The 22202-nt window shown below is 43.4% G+C and overlaps 1 protein-coding gene across 2 annotated transcripts; it reads right to left on the bottom strand.

Moving 5' to 3' along the window:
* Positions 1 to 15: 15 nt before the first annotated feature.
* Positions 16 to 22058, bottom strand: LOC139154761 (keratin, type I cytoskeletal 18-like). 2 transcript variants are annotated; one of them, XM_070729720.1, is made up of 8 exons: positions 21644 to 22029; positions 7015 to 7097; positions 6195 to 6351; positions 5243 to 5407; positions 5018 to 5143; positions 2412 to 2632; positions 1396 to 1424; positions 16 to 523 (listed from the first exon to the last, which is right to left on the bottom strand). In XM_070729720.1, the coding sequence occupies exons 1-8, from the start codon at positions 22007 to 22009 to the stop codon at positions 426 to 428; spliced, it is 1245 nt and encodes a 414-aa protein (XP_070585821.1). In that variant the 5' UTR covers positions 22010 to 22029; the 3' UTR covers positions 16 to 425. The 2 variants fall into 2 exon arrangements, with proteins under 2 accessions (XP_070585821.1, XP_070585831.1); XM_070729730.1 differs by lacking the exon at positions 1396 to 1424 and having other exon boundaries at positions 21644 to 22058.
* Between the last annotated feature and the right edge of the window lie 144 nt (positions 22059 to 22202).

Raw genomic sequence — 22202 nt, 5'->3', positions numbered from 1 at the left:
AGATGTGAAATGCTATTATAGCAAATAAGATGTCTTTTATTTGTAATTCAGGTTTATATTGTGTTTTGAGTACAATACAACAGTACAGTACAATAGAAAATTATCAATTTGTACTAACTGTAAAAAAAATTACATTGAAGCACTTGAATTGCTTTGTGTCTTTAGAGGATATATATATGGACTTGCCTGTTTCACTCCTTTCAAATACATAGGAATTATGCCCATATTTTCAAAAAATGTGAATAGCAGAAGAGATAAACAGCACAATATCAGTAGCAATATGGTATATCATTTAAGTAACCTTCAATCTCTATTATAAATAATATTTTAATTAAAACTTAACATGACTCAGTTAGGATATTGAATTGCTCATTGTTATTTTAGTCAACAGAAAAACATTGTTGATAGTAAAGTATTAGGAAGTCCTATTGAGTTATTTCTTCAGATTTCTGGGTCACATCTTGTCCGTTCACAATTTTGTGTGTAATGATCACCACCTTTTTAATTCTTTGGCTCCTGATCTCTGCAGAAAGTAGAAAAATATTAATTGATTAGAGACAGACCATGTTTGAACTGGGACTAAACTAGTATAGTATTTTTATAAGTCAGCAGTTGTAGCAGTAGCAGCAGCATGAGTCACCTCCCAAAGGTTTAGCACACCTGGGAATAGTAATATTTGCATGGATGCTGGAAAGACAGCATGCAGGGGAAAGGGATAGCAAATTCCTCTTACACTGATCACCCTCTTTCATTTGTACTCTTAGGTTTCCCTAAAACTTGTATACTGCATATCCGCATCCTTTCCCATTAATTAGAATTTCTTGAGGCATATGGGGAAGGTGATTGGAAAGAAGGCCATAAGGAGCAGATAAGAATTACAGACTAGGGAGAACAACTGTAAAGTACAGGCCTGTTATCTAAACCAGGTGATGTAGTTCCTTTAAAGCTAAATTTGCTAACCGAATGAACAACCAATAGGAAATTCTGTGTGTGCTGTCTTGGGTATCTAAAAGAATCAATGTTGACTTTGAAATTCACATTTAAAAACAACCAAGAGTGCTTTGTTAATCTTTCTATATTTATATGAAGGCTGCACGCACCTCTTCTCAGAAGGAAGCTGCTATCAAATGCATTGGCCTCATTGATTTTGTGAGCCTATGCATATCAATCTTTGACTTCCTAAAAGTAGTGCTGCTGTTTTTTCTGGCAAGAGCAAATGCTTACAGTCCCGGTGGACTTGAACAGATTCAATCCAACAATCTTTAGCCTCTGCCTTTTTAAAATGATGGCTGTGGAAAGCAGCACCAAAGCTCAGGAGAATGGACCACGAGAATGACAAATAGCAGATGCCAGAAGCAGATAGCTTTGTGTACTAATGCCTCCACTGCTACTTACCTGCTTTTCCTGAGCTCAACACATCCCCTCTGCAAATACAAAACATGGCAAATGATGTGTGCTTTGTCTTCAGACCATTTTGCTTACTTGGCGTACTTCATATTTGCTTATCCCTGCGTCACAATACCCATGAGATCAGGTTCTACAAACACCTGCTACCATTGTGAGGACAGAATATTTTCTAGGTGCTATTTAAGAAATTTAGAATAATTGACAAAACTCTTCATTCTTGACTTCACAAGGTGGACACAATTTAATCGTTCAAGATTCTTAGAACAATCAATAGAATAGAATTCACTTCATTCGCTTCATTCTCAAGTTTGGGAAAGAAAGACTGATGAGATTATTTTTTTTATCTGTGCCATTCTAAAATACACAATCTTTCTCTGTATCTGAACATGTATTCTACTCATCGGTTGAATGGTTTTCTATCCTTCATATCTGATCTGATTAGAGAATAGTTAAGTTACAGAGCACTTGTTTTAACCATATACTTGGCTGCAACCTTAAATACAAATGGAAAAAATAATAGCTTCAGTTGTAGAAAAATTGGTTTATATCTGAATAGGGAAGCAGAGAGGTTTACGTTAAGTATCTTTACAGCTTTCAATTGCTACATTAAGAGCAATGAAGAATTGATGTCTCTCACTGATTTGAATTTTCTGATTTTTGAAATTTCTACCCTGACAGTACTTTCTGCCCTATTGTTATCTGTAAGTGGAGAAGTACACATAGCCTACATTTGGATAACCAAAATATTTTTGTAGTTTTTCCTTTGAGTAAGCTAATGTCTTATATCACAACAATATCAAAACAAATGTTTTTGAGGACTCACTTTATAGCTATCATTGTTCCTATGTTATGAAGGTAGTTACTCCATTTCATGGCTAATATTTGAAAATAATCTGGGATCAACCCTTGGCTGCAGTTTTGTACAACTTTCTGTGGACCTAGAAGAATTTGGGTTTGGACCCAAGAAAGATGAGTAGGAGGAAAGAGACACATCCCATTATCACCTGTCTATGACACCCTCAATCAAAACACGGTAGTGTTCAATCTCATTCTCTAGCTTTGTCTTGAGGTCCAGAAGTGTTTCATAGTCTCGGGACTGGGTCTCCAGATCAGCCCGACAGGCTACCAGGTCCTCTTGCAGATTAGCTATAACTTGGTTCAGATTGGCCAGGCCACTGAGATAGTGATCTTCTGTGTTTTTCAGGGTGTTCTCCAGAGCATCCACCTGTATCATAGAGGACTTTGTATTAATCTAGAGCTGAAAAATGCAAGGCCTTTGAATCTAAACAACTATATATGCACAAACCCATGTCTAAACTTGGGGGCATATGACTGGTTGTATGCAAATCTTTCCCACCTACCCACCGAAATTTTTTCTACAGAGGGGTCTAAAACTGCATTCCTCTTAGAAAGATCAGTAAGGGCAATTGGAGCCATGGGCCCCCTGGTAAGATAATGATTCTCTGCAAATATAGAAGCAGAATATCCATAGGCTTTCATTATCTGGTTGTTTTTTAAATTTTAGTGCAAGGAGCCACTATACCAGTGATGGTGAATCATTTTTGGTTCGTGTGCCAAAAAGGGGGAGTGTGTATGCCTATACCCAATTCTATTTAATTCTATTTACTCTTACTCTGGAAAGTAACCCTTGGATTACTCTGGTACAAAATCCTGAGAGATTATCGCATCCTACCTTCTACTACATGCATAAATCCATTTCCATAATCTTCTTTTTGGGTGCATGCGTGTGTGCATGCGTGTGCAACCCTCCTCCCTCCCCCCAGTACACGATGGCCCACCTGTTTTGTGCTCTCCCCAGACTTCAGAGCCTTTCTAGGAGCCTGGGGAGGGCAAAAATGGCCTTTCCCCCACATCCCGGAGATCCTCTGGAGACTGGAAACCTTACATTTGCTGACTTCCAGTTGAACCGGAAATTCAATTTTTTGGCTTTTCTCAGGCTCCAGAGCCTTTCTAGGAGCCTGGAGAGGATGAAAACGGTCTTCCCCCACCCTGTCCCCAAGGTCCTCCGGAGGCCAGAAATGGTCCATTTCTTCAAGTTGGGAGGACCTTTGGGGGGGGGAGGCTCTTTTCGCTTTCCCCAGGTTCCTAGAAAGGCTCTGAAGCTTGAGGAGAGTAAAAAAATGGGCCTTCCCCATCCCCTCTGGAGGCTGAAAACAGGCTGTTTCCTGACTCCCAGTGGGCCCAGAAGGCCTGAAAATCAGCTGGCCGGCACACACATGCACGCTGGACCTAGGCTTGTATGCCCACTGATATGGCTCCGTGTGCCACTTGTGGCACGCATACCATAGGTTCACCATCACGGCCCTATACCATTTCAGACAGGTGCTTTCTTTTCTTAAAAACCTCCAGGGATGAAGCACCTACAACGTCTGAAGGTGAGCTGTTCTCACTGGTTAATTGTCCTCACCGTTAAGAAATTCCTCCTTAATTTCAGGTTGTTTCTCTCCTTGAGTATGGTAGTTTCCATACATGGTTTCTCATCTTGCCTTCTGGTGCTTTAGAACAGTGTTTCCCAACCTTGGCAACTTGAAGATATCTGGACTTCAACTCCCAGAATTCCCCAGCCAGTGAATGCTGGCTGGGGAATTCTGGGAGTTGAAGTCCAGATATCTTCAAGTTGCCAAGGTTGGGAAATACTGCTTTAGAAAATAAGTTGACACCATGCACCTACCCCTTTCTTTCTGACAGTTCCTGAAATATTGCTATCATGTCACCCCTAGTCCTTTTCTCTTGATTGGCCTGCAACAGTTCCTGCAACTGTTATGATTTTTGTCTCGAGGCCTTTAATATCAACTTAGTTGTTCTTTTTTGCACCTTTTCCAGAGTCTCAATATTTATATTGTGGCGACCAAAACTGGATAGAGTATGGATTTATAAAATGGTACTGATACTTCACGTGATTTTGATTCTGTGCCAGCTCCATCACGACCAAGGATTTTATTAGGGGGTTGGGTTTTTTTTGGCAGCAATAGCTGCTGCATACTGGTGCTGCAACTGAGCCAGAAATAATTTGATACAAAACAGATGATGGTCAAAAATGACACAGGTGTGCAATGAGTTAAGACCACAAGGATTCAAAATTGAATCATTCTCAGTATGATGATGTTCCTGTCACAAAGTGAAAATAAGATCAACTCTGTTGATTTTCTCAAGATGTATCTTGGTTTTACGGATCCACAATCGCAGCCTAATTTCATTTGTCTAAAATGGTATAAGGTTTCCTGCCTGAGCAAAGGGTTGGACTAGAACAGTATTTCCCAACCTTGGCCACTTGAAGATATCTGGACTTTAACTCCAAGAATTCCCCAGCCAGCATTTGCTGGCTGGGGAATTCTGGGAGTTGAAGTCCAGATTTCTTCAAGTGGCCAAGGTTGGGAAACACTGGACTAGAAGACCGCTAAGATCCCTCCCAATCCTGTTATTCTTTTAAACAAAGCTCAACAACTTGTACAGAGTTCTAACGCTCAAAGTTAAATAACTAACTTTAGTTAAATAACCAAGTTATTTATTATTCTGGAAGGAAAAGTGGCTTTTCCAAACAGGATCTATCACTGTTACAGAGACCAAAAGGGAAGAGAGCGTCCCTTACCATTTTCTGGAGAGTCTGCCGTTCAATCTCCAGGCTTTGCAACTGTCGGCGAAGGTCTGACAATTCACTCCTGGCCTGCTCAAGGGCTTGAGTGTTCATGCTGGCTTCTTGGGACATGGAGTCAGCCTGCAAGAGCCAGGGACAGCAGAAATTGGGTAGGAGGACGTTTAACACCCACCCACCCCCAGCCTTTGTTTCTTTTAACCACTTTCTGCCAGTTCTCACCTTGGTTCTGTACCAGTCCTGGGTATCGGCACGATTCTGCTCAGCCACTTGCTCATACTGGTTGCGTATCTCAGCAATAGTCTCACTCAGGTCATGCTTCTGTGGGTAGTCTACTTGAACTGTTACATCAGAGTTGGCAACCAGAGCAGTTAGAGCCTCCACCTCCTGCAGTGGACAGAAGTGGAATAAGCAGCTTCCAAAATCACATCCAAATTCCTATCACCTACTGCAGTGTATCCCAAAGTGTGGTATGTAGCCCCAGGGGTACGGGAAGAATTTGGTGGGGGTACACATTCAGAAAAAGTTCTGAAATACATCTTGCCTTTTCCAACTTCATAATTATGTGAAGTTGCTTTTTCAGCATTGCTAGACATTAAGTTGAAAAAAGGAACAGACTGTTGGACGTGGAACCGCATCTCAGATTAAAATTAACAACCAGGAAACCAAATTATGACAATCTGTCATCTCAGCACAAACAATTTCATCCTTCTCATTGATCCAAATAAATGTTATTTATAATATAACTTTTATTTATATTTTATTATGAATAATTTTATTTTCTTTTTTTTTTTTTATTTTGTGTATGTACCAAAAAAATAAAAAATAAAAATATTTTGATTGTTTTTAAAATACATACTTTTTTTTTACAAGGGGGTACTAAGTGTTACGAAAATTATAGAAGGGGTACACATGTCAAAAGTTTGGGAAACACTGACCTATTGGAACCAGCCTGTGTATTATGCAATAAATTTATTGAAATAAATGCAGGGTCTTTTATGTTCACAATGGCCTCCATTTCTTTTGTTCTTGAATTCTAGTTGGATAGAAAAACTATCTTGTTTTTAAGAGAAAAACTCTGACATTTCTTAAGAGGTCATGGATGCTGGATGGACACATGGGCTGGAGACAGACAGTTGTCTTTTGAAAGTGGAAGTGCAAACATAGGGCTTACTTCCTTGTGGCTTTTGCGCAAGTGAGCTAGTTCCTCTCCCAGGGATTCCAGGTCCCCATCTAGCTTCAAACGAAGGAAGTTGGTGTCATCTATGATTTTGCGCAATCCTTGCGTGTCTTTCTGGACAGCGTCACATGCAGCCTGTTCTACATCCAACCTAGAATGGGAGGTCAGAAATCCGAATGAGATACAAGGTTCATTAGTTAGTTCATTCCGGGTGAAGAGCATGGCAATGTAGACTCACGTCTTTTTTAAACATAAATTATTACTACAGATCTGAAGAAAAGGCTGTAGACAACTATATTTATATATTTACAAAGTAGAGTATCTCATTTTTTCCTGCCAAGTTGGCAGCTAATGTACCGGTACATTTAAGTAATGGAACTGCAACTTCTTGAGATGCTGAATAAACTATTTTAGGGACAAGACTAGCACCCTATAATTCAGACTTCTGAAGAATTGAATCAGCTCTGCAAAGGTCTTTATTCTGCAACCAAGTCCTTTTCAGTCAACGCAGAGTTTCCTGCAATTTAAAATACAAATGATTCCCCCTCCCCAAATTATTAAATGTAGCCCTTGACCTCCAAGAGTTTAGCCTAACCTTGATTTAAACATGAATCCAGAGCGGATTCCAATTTAAAGCCAAAATACATGTTTATTGCTGGACTGCACAGATAAGAATGTTGGCGTGGGAAAATCAAATATAATTTAGAGTAAGAGATTACAAAAAGAGGCCATGATGAATATATATATAGGCAGCCATGTGTGATACAGCACTCGCTGACAATGTAAACAAAGGTACTAGAACATTATTGCTTACTTGTGCTTAAAGTCATCTGTTGCCAGCCTGGCATTATCAATTTGCAGAAGCAGCCTGACATTCTCCATATTCAGCTCTTCAACCTGTCATAGAGGAGACAGAACTCTTAAAAAAATAACATCCTGGCACAACTTATGTAAAAACAGGGGCAGTGCATTCACTTAGTTGTAGCTCCAGATAAAGAACACTCTTCTCATGTTTTAGATCTGTTCAAATAAATAGCTGGTTTATTTGTTCCTTCCTTTTAAAAAAAATAGTTGGTTTAAGCCTGATTTTTCATTTGTATGAATTGTGAGACAATAGAACAATGGTTCCCAACTTTTTATTGGCCATGCCCCAACTAAGTATCTCTAAAATCTCTGATTCCCACCCATGACATATATTTTATTTATTTATTTATTTGGATTTCTATGCCGCCCTTCTCCGCAGACTCAGCGTGACTTACAAATAAAATACAATACAAAATACAGCAGAAAAAACTCAACCTAAAACCAATATTAAAACCCCAAGATATAAAAACCCCAGGCATTCACAATTATTCTAACTACGATCAAACAGTCATATTCTCAACCGGAGCAAGATATTAAGCTTAATGGTGCTAGGCCTGCAGGCAAAGATAAATTTTTAAAACCTTACAAAATGCCAAGAGGATGGGGGCGGTGCAGATCTCTGGAGGGAGTTGGTTCCAGAGGGCCAGGGCAACCACAGAGAAGGCTCTTCCCCTAGGCCAGGGGTCAGGAACCTTTTTGGCTAAGAGAGCCGTAAACGCCACATATTTTGAAATATAATTCAGCGAGAGCCGTACGTATCTCCCTTTCTCTCTTTCTTTCTCTCTCTCTTTCTCTCCCCCTCTCTTTGTCTCTTTCTATCTCTTTCTCTCCCTCCCTCTATCTTTCTCTTTTTATCTCTCTCTTTCTCTTTCTCTCTCTCTCTTTCTCCCCCTTCTCTCTGAAGTGGGGAGGGCCGGGTTGGCACCAAGGGAGCTCGAGACGGGGTGCAAAAGCAAACTACTCTGCTGGCCCAGGCCCACATCGGAAGGAAGGAAGGAAGGAATGGTAAAAGGGGCGATCAAGAGAGGAATGGGTGAATGAATGGACGGAGGGTGGGAAGGAAGGAAGGAAAGAGGGAAGGGACAGGAACAGAGGAAGGGTGCAAAGAAAGCAAGGAAAGGTGTGAAAGGGGAGAGTAAGAGAAGAAGGAGTGAAAGAAGGGAATGAGGGAGGAAACAAGGGAGGAAGGAGAAGGAAAGCAAGAAATGGAGGGAGGGAAGGAAGGAAGGAAAGAAAGAAAGAAAGAAAGGGGGAAGGGACAGGAACAGAGGAAGGAAGCAAGGAAACTTATGAAAGGGGAGAGTAAGAGAGGAAGGACTGAAGGAAGGGAGGGAGGGAAGAAGGTAGGAAGGAGAAAGAAAAGAAGAAATAGAGGAAGGGAAGGTAAAAGAGAGAAAGAAAAAGAGCAAGAAAGAAAGCAAGAAAGAGAGAAAGAAAGAATGAAAGAGAAATAAAAATAGAGAGGGGGAATGAAAGAAATGGAAGGAGGGAAGGAAGGAGAGAAAGAAAGAGAAAGAAAGAAAGCAAGAGAAAGAAAAAAGAATGAAAGAGCAAGAGAGCAAGAGAGAAAGAGAAAGAAAGAAAGAAAGAAAGAAAGGCAACTTCAAAGAAAGGCTCACTGAGCATCTCTCACTCTCTCTCTCTTTCTATCCCTCTTTCTTTCTCTCTCTTCCTTTCTATCTCTCCTCTTCCTTTCTCTCTCCTCTCTCTCTCCCTCTCTTTCTACCCTCCTTTCTCTTCCTTCCTTCTCTCCCTCCCTCCCCTCCCTCCCTCCTTCCTTCCTCTCCATTTCTCTTTCCCTCCCTCTCTTTCCCTTTTCTTTCTTTTGGTCCACTTCTCTCTCTCTCCGCTTCTCCACTTGCCTCCCCCTCGCGCCTCGCCCTTCCCACCCGGCCACCCGCGCGCGCTTACCAGCAACAGGAATTCAAGTAAGCCCAAAAGAAGCCATTGGCTCCGGGCGGCGTTCATGGCCCCCCCGAACCCCCAGCCCAGCTGGAGCTCCCTCTCGCCGCCGCCATCTCCCTGCGACTGCCTTCGGCCGCTGCAGCCCCCCCCCCCCACCGGGCCACAAAGGACATTTGCCGCCGCCGCCAGTGAAGCTTCAGCTGGGCGGGGCGCTGCCGGTACTTCCCTCCTGGGGCTCCCGCTCGCAGCTGTCCCCCGGCTTCTGCTCGATGCCGCGGTTTTCGGCGCTGTCCTGCTGTGCCCCAAAGACGGAAGGCGGGAAAAAGGCGAGAAGAATGGAGCTCTCCTTCTTCCTGCCTTCCGTCTTTGGGGCCCAGCAGGACAGCGCCGAAAACCGTGGCATCGAGCAGGAGCCAGGGGACAGCTGCGAGCGGGAGCTCAGTGCTAGGAGCCCTGTCTGCGAGCCAGATACGGCCATCAAAAGAGCCATATCTGGCTCGCGAGCCATAGGTTCCCGACCCCTGCCCTAGGCCCTGCCAGTCAGCATTGCTTAGCTGACGGGACCTGAAGAAGGCCAACAATAATTCTTACTATTGACAAAGTGAATTCCTACTCACATGGAAGAAGCCTAAAAGGCCATTAACATGGTTTAAACAAGGTTCCAATTGCCCCCATTAAAAATCAAATTGGCCCCCTGTCGGGTGTTGGTCCTACATTGTGAACCACTGCTATAACAACATTGTTTTACTTAAAACTGTGGTGTATGGAATTCTAATAAAATTGCAAGTTATAGCTTGAATAATGACATACATATGTCATATTTAAGGGCCAGGGTCTAACCTGTAAAGTACAGTCAATGATTTTTCTTTCATCAGAAGATGCACAAGTGTCTTTGAAGTCAGTGGTGTATTTGTTAGAATACTGAATTCAAACACCTGAACATAATAATTTTTGTGGGAATAGCAATGGGAAACTTGTATATTACTTGACTTCCTTCATTTTAGAAAGTCTTCAGAAGAGTTACATAGCAAACAAATTCTGATGTGTTTGGACTACAGTTGCACTAAAACTAGCCTTGCAATTTGTCAAACCTTTTTTTTTCTTATTTTCAAAGAAGTGTGTAACATACATTCAAGTTCATTTCATGGATCCTCAGATAAGAATGGAAAAAAACCTTAGGAAATTCTTGCCAACCCAGGTTCAACAAAATGGCGTTAGGTAGTTCAAAATGTCAGGTTGATTTAACAGACTATAGTGACTTTGCCATTCTCCAAGCCAGTCTCATTTTCTTAACTCCTGCTGAAACCAGCTGGATCTGGGTTGCTGTCCAAATAATCTGAAATATTTGCAAAGCAAACTAATATCTTTGTTTTGATCTGCATGTCCTGGGTTATTAAAATCGAGGGAGGAATAACTGTTATATTGACCAGAGTGAGTCACTTTTGAAATGCCATCTGGTTGATAAGTAACCTAGCTGGTAAGATATCAATAATTCAAGCATTCAAAATGTTCTCCTACATTAATTAACTTTATCCTACAGGCTTATAGTATCTCGACTGGATCATGTCTCATAGCATATTAAATCAGGCCTGCTGTTCCAGATTCCCAAGCTTTAAACGTCGTTGTTGCAAAAAAAAAAAAAACCTGTATGAAAGTGGTTGTCAGAGAAAAGTTTCATGTACTTATTTATATAGACATTTTCAAGAAAATGTATAAGCAAACAGAAACAAATGACCCATAAAAAGAATAAGTAAAATACATATTAGCACACAAGGGATCTAAAAATATCATGAATGTTACAGTTTCTAATACAGTATATCATTAATGAATTATGAATAATTTGAAATTTCACTGTAAAGACTATGAAGCACGGCTAAGCTTTGAGCTAAGAATTAATTTCAGGTGCTGTAGTTAAATCACCAAGTGAGATTGTAAACTAATAAATTGAATTCTCACTGAAAATTTATTCTAACTCTTGAAATTAAAATATAGGAATAGATGGGCAGGCAGTAGATCATTAGGCCTGAGCTTCATGCAAAGGGCAGGGCTTCAATATTGGCCAAACAGCAGCCTCTATTGGCAGCTTGGGGCTGTTCAATGGCTTATTACTTATTTGATTATTTTATTCATTTCATTCATTCTTTAATTCATTATGATCTGAATAATAAGTGAACTTGCTCATTATCAGATATTTATCTCTCCACATCCAAGACACAAAACAATCACATATCTAAGACATTTGGAGAAACTATTTATCCCAAAAAATTGTATCTTTTGGATAAAGTTGGATGAAGATAAAGCTGGAGGCAGGATAATTTACATTTTCAAAAATCAAGATATTTCCCTTGCATTTTGAATAAGTAATTTTAAAAAATCCTTGGTTTTTCTGTCATCATTTAGAGCATAAATTGAGCCAATTGTTATTTTACTAGATTTAGCCTGAATGTGTATTATGAACTTTTTCTTCCTTCCTTCCTCTTGGATTTGGTTTTCTATAGTTCATGGTAAATTTTTCACATATTCTTATTCATTTTTTCTCATTTGCCCAAGGCCATATATTTTGTATGGCCTTGGTCTTCGGAGAGGGGCGGCATACAAGTCTAATAAATAATTTAAAAAATAATAATAATAGTTTACATTTTAACAGATTTACGTGACAATTTTATTTCCTCTATTGTAAACTTCCCAGAGTCACTTAGGGTGAGGTAGAAATGTGAATAAAGTTTTAACACATTGCTGATTTGTATTCTAAACACACAGGAAGCCATTATGTTAGCATTTTTGTGATTCTTATAAGAAACAACTTGCCCAAGGCCATATATTTTGTATGGCCTTGGTCTTCGGAGAGGGGCGGCATACAAGTCTAATAAATAATTTAAAAAATAATAATAATAGTTTACATTTTAACAGATTTACGTGACAATTTTATTTCCTTTATTGTAAACTTCCCAGAGTCACTTAGGGTGAGGTAGAAATGTGAATAAAGTTTTAACACATTGCTAATTTGTATTCTAAACACACAGGAAGCCATTATGTTAGCATTTTTGTGATTCTTATAAGAAACAACTTGTCTTGATTTAAAACTAGAGCAAGGGTGTCAAATTCGATTTCATTGAGGGCCACGTCATGGTTGTGTTTGACCTCAGGTGGGCAGTTGGGAATGGCCAGCTCACATCCCTCATTGAGGCTGTTTTTGATTGCAACAGCCTCCTGCCAGTGAAAACAGAGCTTGGGGAGGCCATGTGCACCTGTCCAGGCTCTGTTTTCGCTGGCAAAGGATTATAAAAGGTCGTCACAGCTGAAAATGGAGCCTGGGAAAGGCTCTTGGAGCCCTGCCAAGCTCTGGTTTCGCTAGCAGAGGCACCAAGGACTGGCCCTTTGCTGTTTTGGGGGCCTGAGGGTCAGATCCAAGCACCTTGCAGGCTGAATCTGACCTACCTGAATTAGAGGAACAGAATTAATAAAGTTAAACAGGACCTCACCTACAAAAAGATATTGACAAAATTGAACGGGTCCAAAGACGGGCTACAAGAATGGTGGAAGGTCTTAAGCATAAAACGTATCAGGAAAGACTTAATGAACTCAATCTGTATAGTCTGGAGGACAGAAGGAAAAGGGGGGACATGATCGAAACATTTAAATATATTAAAGGGTTAAATAAGGTCCAGGAGGGAAGTGTTTTAAATAGGAAAGTGAACACAAGAACAAGGGGACACAATCTGAAGTTAGTTGGGGGAAAGATCAAAAGCAACATGAGAAAATATTATTTTACTGAAAGAGTAGTAGATCCTTGGAACAAACTTCCAGCAGACGTGGTAGATAAATCCACAGTAACTGAATTTAAACATGCCTGGGATAAACATATATCCATCCTAAGATAAAATACAGAAAATAGTATAAGGGCAGACTAGATGGACCAGGAGGTCTTTTTCTGCCGTCAGACTTCTATGTTTCTATGTTTCTATGACTGGTCTGACCATTGGAGACGTTTGTGGCAAACTAGCTGTGGCAGACTAGCAATAATTGGCTCATGAAATATTGGTCATTCAGCATTGTTTTTTGGAAAAAATAGGAATGTCTGCCATTGATGCAAACTAGCTGCTACGTGTTTCAGCACCTATCAGTCTTGACATTATAACAATAGTCTAAACACCAGTTGAGCAGAAATCTGCATTCTTCCAAAGAATGAAAAACAATCCAATAATTTTCCAGGAAACAAATTTGCAATGGTAAAAATCATTGATTTTCAAAACTAGCAATTTGGATTTAAGACTACTAGATCCAAACTGCAAAAATCTAGTTAACCAGTAAATGAAGCCAAGGCTTTGTTGTTGTTTTATCACCCAGACTTTATCATCCAGACCTCTTACAATACTAGACAACACAGTATCAAAAGTAGAGACATTCACGTTTCTAGATTCTATAATATCTCAAGACTTAAAATGGACACCTAACATCAAAAATGTCATAAAAGAAACACAGCAAAGAATGTTCTTTCTGCGCCAACTCAGAAAGCTCAGACTGCCCAAGTAGCTGCTGATACAGTTCTACAGAGGAATCATTGAGTCTGTCATCTGCACCTCTATAACTGTCTGGTTTGGCTCTGCTCTGCAACCAATCTATGCTTCAACAGATAATCAGAATAGCAGAAAAAACAATTGCTACCAACCTGCCTTCCATTGAGGATCTGTATACTGCAGGAGTCAAAAAGAGGGCTGTGAAAATATTTACAGACCACTCACATCCTGGACATAAATTGTTTCAAGTTCTACCCTCAAAACGATGCTATAGGGCAGTGGTGGTGAACCTATAGCATGGGTGCCACATGCGGAGCCATATCTGCTGGCATGCGAGCTGTTGTCCTAGCTCATCTCCAACGTGCATGTGTGTGCCGGCCAGCTGATTGTTTGCTCGCACAGAGGTTCTGGGAGGGTGTTTTTGGCTTCCAGAGAGCCTCCAGGGTAGGGGTAGGGCATTTTTATTTTCCCTCTGCTCCAGGGAAGCCTTTGGAGCCTGGGGAGGGCAAAACATGAGCCTACCAGAAGTTGGGAAACAGGCCGTTTCTGGCCTCCAGAGGGCCTCCGTGGGAGTGGGGGAAACTGTTTTCCTCCTCCCCAGGTATTGAATTATGAGTGTGGGTACTTGCACATGCGCAATAGAGTGTGCACAAGCTCTTTCGACACTCAAGGAAAAAAAGGTTCGTCATCACTGCTATAGGGCTCTGCACATCAGCATAATTAGACACAACTATTTCCCACAACATTGTCAAATTATTTACGTTAGAAAGGCTATACAGTGATCCCCCGGTTATTGCGTCCCCGACCATTGCGAACAGGGTAATTCGCGATTTTTCAACCCGGAAGTCAAAATACCATCTACGCATGCGTGCCGGGCACGCATGCGTAGATGGCAACCGGGAGATCAGCTGCTGGGCGGCTTCCCTGGGCCTTCCCCCTCTTGCTGGCGTCAGCGAGGAGTTTCCCCACCGCCCACGCAAACTCCTCGCTGCCGCTCGCCCGCCCTTCGCCTGCCCACGCCGTTCGCTCCCCCCTCTTGCTGGCGGGAGGGCGAGAAGCCCTCCCCAGCACCCGCTCGCCCGCCCTTCGCCGCTCGCCCACCCTTCGCCCTGGCCGCTTCTTCCCAGCGGAGAAATTCCAGCCCCCACCTGGTCCCGCCCGATCCTCCTCCCTGAGGCAGCTCGCCCTCCCATGGCCGCTTCCTCCACCCTCCATTGCAAGCCCTCGCCACCGCAACCAACGCGCGCTGCGATCTTCAAGCCCGGCTCCGTTCGGCCCAGCATCCCGGGCCAAGCAGCTGCCTTCCGTGACTGAGCCTGGCTCGCCCGGAAGATCGTAGCGCGCGTTGGCTGCAGCGGCGAGCGAAGCCAAGCCGGCAGCAATGTCGCCGCCGGTGCAGCCAACGCGCGCTACGATCTTCCGGGCGAGCCAGGCTCAGTGACGGAAGGCAGCCGCTTGGGCCGAGAGGAGCCGGCCTTGATCCGCTGAGCCTGGCTGGCCCGGAAGATCGTAGCGCGCGTTGGCTGCACCGGTGGCGACATTGCTGCCGGCTTGGCTTCGCTCGCCGCTGCAGCCAACGCGCTCTACGATCTTCCGGGCCAGCCAGGCTCAGCGGATCAAGGCCGGCTCCTCTCGGCCCAAGCGGCTGCCTTCCGTCACTGAGCCGGGCTCGCCCGGAAGATCGTAGCGCGCGTTGGCTGCAGCGGCGGCGACATTGCTGCCGGCTTGGCTTAGCTTGCCGCTGCAGCCAACGCGCGCTACGATCTTCCGGGCCAGCCAGGCTCAGTGACGGAAGGCAGCCGCTTGGGCCGAGAGGAGCCGGCCTTGATCCGCTGAGCCTTCACATTCCTCCAAGTCATTTCGCCGCTCATGTCCTGGCTAAACCGGGCAGCAGGAGACAGGCTTTGAGTTTTGGCTGCGGGGCGAGGGAGTTAGGGAAGTCCTACTTCTCCCCCCGCAGCCAAAACTCAAAGCCTGTCTCCTGCTGCCCGGTTTAGCCAGGACACGAGCGGCGAAATGACTTGGAGGAATGTGAAGCTGAAACCGGCCGGTTTCAGCTTCACATTCCTCCAAGTCATTTCGCCGCTCGTGTCCTGGCTAAACCGGGCAGCAGGAGACAGGCGGTGGGCTGGGAGCCGCAGGCGAAAGGAGCTCGGGCATTGTTCTCCGGACCCCGCCCGCAGCCTGGAGAGGGAAAGGGCCGCCGCGGGGCTGAGCGGGCGGGGTCCGGAGAACAATGCCTGGCGCCGCGCTCCGATGCCCGAGCTCCTTTCGCCTGCGGCTCCCAGCAGCACTTTGAATCCAGCAGCTTCTGCTGGATACGGGCGGTGGGTGGGACGAGCGGCGCGGAAGCCAGGGGCTGTGGCAGCTCGCCCCCCCATCGCCCGTATCCAGCAGAAGCGGCGGGATTCAAAGGGATTCATGGCTAACTTCTGCGCTTGGCTTGAGGACTCAGCTCGGAAGCTGCACGGGTGTTTTAAAAGGTCTCCGCCGGCATGGGGGGCTTCCTACCACCTCCCGAACCCCCAACTCGGGTTTGGGGGGGTGCTAAGAAGCCCCCCATGCTGGCGGAGACCTTTTAAAACACCCGTGCAGCTTCCGAGCTGAGTCCTCAATCTTCGGCTCCTCGCTAGCGCTGCGGAAGTAAAAACACCATCTGCACATGCGCAGATGGTGTTTGTACTTCCGCAGCGCTACTTCGCGAAAACCCGCTCGTTGCGGGGGTTCCTGGAACGGAACCCTCGCAACGAGCGGGGGATCACTGTATTACTATTCTTCTTCTCATCTTTCCTATTACCCATCTCCTTTTCTCTTCATGACTATAATTTTGTTGCTTATATCTTTACGATTTATATTGTTTTATTTAATTTCCTAGTATGATTTATGTTGATTGCTTATTTAGTGTCCTATGACTGTCACTAAGCGTTGCATCTTATGATTTATGATGAATGTTGTTGTTGTTGTTGTTATTATTATTATTATTATTATTATTATTATTATTATTATTATTATTATTATTATTACTTGTATGCCACCCCTCTCTGAAGACTCGGACTCAAATGTACTTTTATGATGAATATGATTTATCACTTATAGTTTTTTGTACATTGAGAGCTTATGCACTGAAGACAAATTCCTTGTGGTCCAATCACACTTGGCCAATAAAGAATTCTGTTCCATTCCATTCTCCTGCTCCACTCCACTCCACTCCACTCGATTGCAGCCCAGATTTGGTAACCTTAAACTAAATTAAAACAATTGCATTTTAAGGTAGGAGAGAATAGGATTACAATGTTTTTAACTATGAACAACTATTTAACCACATAAGACACAGCTCTCTGGAAAAGCCCTTGACCCTGGAAAAGGTGGAAGGTAAGAGAAGAGGATGGCAAGCAACAAGATGGATGGGCCCTTACAGTCACCTAATGGTGATAGGTGAATGATTGGAAGACTTGAGCTTAGGGATGGAGCCTCATGGAGAAAATCTGTGGTTACCAGCTGAGAACAACTTGATGTCAAATGAGTAATTACCAACCAGATATAATGTGAATCTGAATCCAAGATCCACACACACACACACACACACACACACACACACACCCTTTTTTTAAAATTACAATGAAATAGAGAAAGTCAATTGTAAAGAGTTTGTTTTGGGCAAAAATGGAACATCATCCTTCACTTGGGCTGTAATTTCCTTCCTTGTTTGGGGTTTATTCAAGTAAATATTAGTATATAGCAAAATCCGGTTGAAAACAGGGTGTGGTATTTTGCATGAGTACTTTTCTATTGATTGCAACAGGACATAGTCACAACTAAGGGCAGTTTTATACCTACACCACTCCTATTCCCCTGTGTTTTCCCAAGCAGCCCAATCTGACAATCACAAGACAAGCAAAGAACAAATATCACCACCTTGCCCCAAGCTGCAGTAGGTCCTGAAATAATAAAACTCTCCTTAATTAATCTGACTCCCTGCTCCCCTGCCTATGACCTTGCTGTTCTGTGCATTTGTTCAGGCACCTGGAAAAAGAATCATCCCATTGTTCCCTCCAATGAGAATTAAAAGAAAAACAACAAGCCATTCATCCCTCCTCTCTGGAGCTGTGATGATAAGAGCAGTTCCTGCAAAGTATAGAAGCAGATCACCCAACAGTTTGTCACAGTCACAATAAATTCACTAAAAGATTCCCTATTGCTGCAAACAAATAATTGAGATGGACAAATAATATCTATTAAAGCTCAGTGTGGAGATCAGGGGTCGGTTCCTCCTGGTTTGGACTGGATCGCCTAAACTAGTAGCGACCCACTGGTGACATCACTGAACTGGACCGACCATGGGTGCCGCCATCTTTTTTTGTAATTTTTTAGCATTTTTTTCAACTAAGTATTGTTCTGTTCTGCTGCTTGTAAAAGGGCCCTCCCACCTATCCCCCGGTTTCTATCTACCTTTATTCCTTCACCCAAAGCGCAGCTGATCAGCTCCTCAGCTGTGTTTTGTGCTGATTCATGCCACGGACCATGCACGGATGTAAAATTGCATGAGGAGATGTGCATGTGTGATGCAATGCGAACTGGTGGAGAAGGTAAATAGAACCCATCCCTGGTGCAGGTACATCTTTATCATCCCCCACATAGTTACTGTTTGTAATTTTTTTAAAATAAGTCTTCTTTAGAGATTTCCCAAAGTTTTTCATATTCCTTTTTAAAAAAGTGCATCAAATTTAAACCTTTCCATTTTAGCTCCGCAGCCCATTTCCCAATATATCTTTCTGCCCATCATTTACAAAACATTTGTTTCCCACACAGTTCCCCCTTTTCCCTTTCCGACATAAAATTTGGAATATGTTTATTCTAACTTTTTTCAGTGAAGCCTTTGGAGCCTGGGGAGGGCCAAACTCGAGCCTACTGGGCCCACCAGAAGTCGGGAAATAAGCCATTTCCGGCCTCCAGATGACCTCCGGGGGGGTGGGGAAAGCTGTTTTCACTCTCCCCAGGCATTGAATTATGGGTATGGGCACTCGTGCATGTGCGATAGTGCACACCCACGCTCTTTCGGCATTCAAGGCAAAAAAGGTTCACTATCTCTGAGCTAGAATAAGCTACTCAATGGCATTTTTAAACACACTGAAATAGTTGAGATTTCCTGCAACTCCTTTATGCCCATCTTGTTCCTCTGATTCATCTGGATTTCACAGATAATCCTGATTCACTATTTCTTTAAAATATGATTATTTATCTGATTATTTACCCACTTCTGTACTTTTCATTTTTATTATTAGGTATCATTGTTGTGTCATGAGCCACCAAGACTCTATTTTATGATTGCCATAGGATACAAATATGATAAAGAAGTCTGTGAAATCCAATAGGGAGAGCTCTAAGAATGTATAGGATTATGATAGTATCTTTATTTTTTGAATTTTCAACCCAAGGCAGTATGCATCGCTCATGTACTCACTATCACTTATTTAACATCTATTGTATGTTTTTGTAAGCTGCCCTGAGTCTGCAGAGAAGGGTGGCATAGAAATCCAACCAAATAAATAAATAAATGTTGTGGTTATATAGAGATATAGATTATCACTACTAGAGTAAAATGGGATATGCTCAGTGAAGGGCTACCAAAATTTTTACTACCACACTGTGGCCATGGATTATGCATTTTCTTTCAACATCTTTCAGTGCAAATTGGGTGCTCTGGGATGGAGCTCCATTTTCGGTACCCCACTGCATCCCCTTCCCCCCCTTCCGGTCGGGGCAGTAGCCCATCCCTGGATATGCCTATGCCACCTAATATTCAAATTTGCTTAAGAAGAAAAGCTAAAGTAAAACCAACGAGGTAAAATGAATAGCTATAATTAATTGCCTTCCTCTTTCTCTCCCACTGGGCTTGGGCCATTGCTTTATGACCTAAATCCAATCATTATCAAAGATTCTGTTTTGATCACTCTAATTCCTCTATTTATCTATACTGCCAACCTCCCTTCCATTGAGAACCTGTATATGCACTAGTCAAAAAGAGGGTGGTGAAAATATTTACTGACCCCTTGCATCCTGGACATAAATTGTTTCAATTCCTACCCTCAAAACTACGCTAAAGGGCACTGCACACCAAGACATCTAGACACAAGAACAGTTTTTTCCTCCCAACGCCATCACTCTTCTAAACAAATAATTCCCTCACCACTGTCGAACTATTCACTAAGATTGCATTACTATTACTATTAGTCTTCTCATTGTTCCTATCACCCATCTCCTCCCACTTATGACCGTATGGCTGTCACTTGTTGCTTGTATCCTTATGATTTATATTAACATAGATTGTTTCCTGATAGCTTATTTGTACCCTAGGACAATCATTAAGTGTTGTATCTCATGATTCCTGACAAATGTATCTTTTCTTTTATGTACACTGAGAGCATATGCACCAAAGAAAAATTCCTTGCGTGTGCAATCACACTTGGCCAATAAAGAATTCTATTCTATTCTTATTCCTATGTCTATCCTTATTCCTATTTTCTTTTCCTATTTCTATGCCTATTTCTATTTTTATTTCCATTCCTATTCCTCTTTCTTTTCCTTATTCTATTCTATTCCTTTCTATTCCTTATTCTATACCTATTTTGATTCCTTAGTCTATTCTATTCCCTATTATATTCTATTATATTCACTGTTCCCTATTCTATTATATTCTTTATTCTATTCCCTATTCTATTTCTTATTCTATTCCCATATTCAAGTTTCAAGTTTCAAGTTTTATTGGATTTATATGCCGCCCCTCTCCGAAAACTCAGGGCGACTAACAACAATCATGAAAATATACAATAAAATCCAATACTAAAAGCAAATTAAAACCCCTTAATATATAAAAACCAAACATACATGCAAACATACCATGTATACAGTTGTAACGGCCTAGGGGGAGAAAAAAGTCTTAATTCCCCCATGCCTGGCGGCAGAGGTGGGTTTTAAGTAGCTTACGAAAGGCAAGGAGGGTGGGGGCAATTCTAATCTCTGGGGGGAGTTGGTTCCAGAGGGTCGGGGCCACCACAGAGAAGGCTCTTCTCCTGGGTCCCGCCAAGCGGCATTGTTTAGTTGACGGGACCCGGAGAAGACCCACTCTGTGGGACCTAACTGGCCGCTGGGATTCGTGCGGCAGAAGGCGGTCCCTGAGGTAATCTGGTCCGGTGCCATGAAGGGCTTTATAGGTCATAACCAACACTTTGAATTGTGACCGGAAACTGATCGGCAACCAATGCAGACTGCGGAGTGTTGGTGTGACATAGGCATATTTAGGGAAGCCCATGATTGCTCTCGCAGCTGCATTCTGCACGATCTGAAGTTTCCGAACACTTTTCAAAGGTAGCCCCATGTAGAGAGCGTTACAGTAGTCGAGCCTCGAGGTGATGAGGGCATGAGTGACTGTGAGCAGTGACTCCCGGTCCAGATAGGGTCACAACTGATGCACCAGGAGAACCTGGGCAAACGCCCCCCTCGCCACAGCTGAAAGATGTTTCTCTAATGTAAGCTGTGGATCGAGGAGGACGCCCAAGTTGCGGACCCTCTCTGAGGGGGGTCAATAATTCCCCCCCCCCAGGGTAATGGACGGACAGATGGAATTGTCCTTGGGAGGCAAGACCCACAGCCACTCCGTCTTGTCTGGGTTGAGTTTGAGTTTGTTGACACCCATCCAGGCCCCAACAGCCTCCAGGCCCTGGCACATCACTTCCACTGCTTCGCTGACTGGACAAGGGGTGGAGATGTATAGCTGATATTGTATTCTATTCCCTATTCTAGTCCTTATTCTATTCTATTCTAGTCCTTATTCTATTCTATTCTCTATTTTATTCCCTATTCCATTCTATTCCTTATTCCATTCCACTCCATTCCATTCTTTTTTTCCCCATAACTTCAAGGGAAACTGGTATCAAAGAAACCGAACACTATTTTATTCTATTCTATCGTTCCCCATAACTTCCAAGGAAAACTGGAATCAAAGGAACCGAACCCCAAGGCAATACTTTCAGGGTACCCGGTTTAAGATGAGCCTTTGCTCAGATTCCGGCGCCTCCCCTAAAGTTCTCGCCTCAGCTGCGTTTCTTTCATTGCAGCCTATTTGCTCTGTTGTTGTTTTTTGTTTAACTCTCCCCTCACCTGCTTGCGCAGCGCGGCCAGGGGCTGCTCGCAGGCTTCCCAGTCTTTACGGGCAGCCCTCCCGGCTCTGCTTGACCGGGTGGCGGCGATCTCCTCCTCCAGGGCTCGATTGGCCGCCTCCAGCCCCCGCACCCGCTGCAGGTAGCCGGCCAGGCGCTCGTTCAACCCCTGCAGCGCCTCCTGCTGCCGGCCCGGGCCCAGCAAAGAAGAAGCCGCCGCTACGCTCACTCGGGCCGCCGGGAGCGCCGCACGGAACCGGTTTAACAGAATGTCGGAACCGCTGGAGTTGCCCCGCACCGAGACATTCGAGGACCCGAGGAAGAGTCGCCCGGAGCTGCTCCAAGGCTGAGGAAGAGAGAAAGACATCGTGCCCCGCTACCTGAGCGCCTTTGGCGCCCTATCGCTTTTTTATACCGCCGGGGTTTTTCTAATTTGCATGCCCAGGTAGCGGTCAGCCAATGAGGAAAAGGCGCCGCGATTTTCATTGGTGGAACAAATACCCGATTTGCATGCAGGGAAAGTAACTAGCCAATAAAGGAGCGTTCTATTTGCATAAGCC

Source organism: Erythrolamprus reginae, chromosome 1 (genome assembly GCF_031021105.1).
Source record: "Erythrolamprus reginae isolate rEryReg1 chromosome 1, rEryReg1.hap1, whole genome shotgun sequence".
NCBI lineage: Eukaryota > Metazoa > Chordata > Lepidosauria > Squamata > Dipsadidae > Erythrolamprus > Erythrolamprus reginae.
Note: the sequence above shows the minus strand (reverse complement) of the source record. Positions and strands in the feature narration are given on the sequence as shown.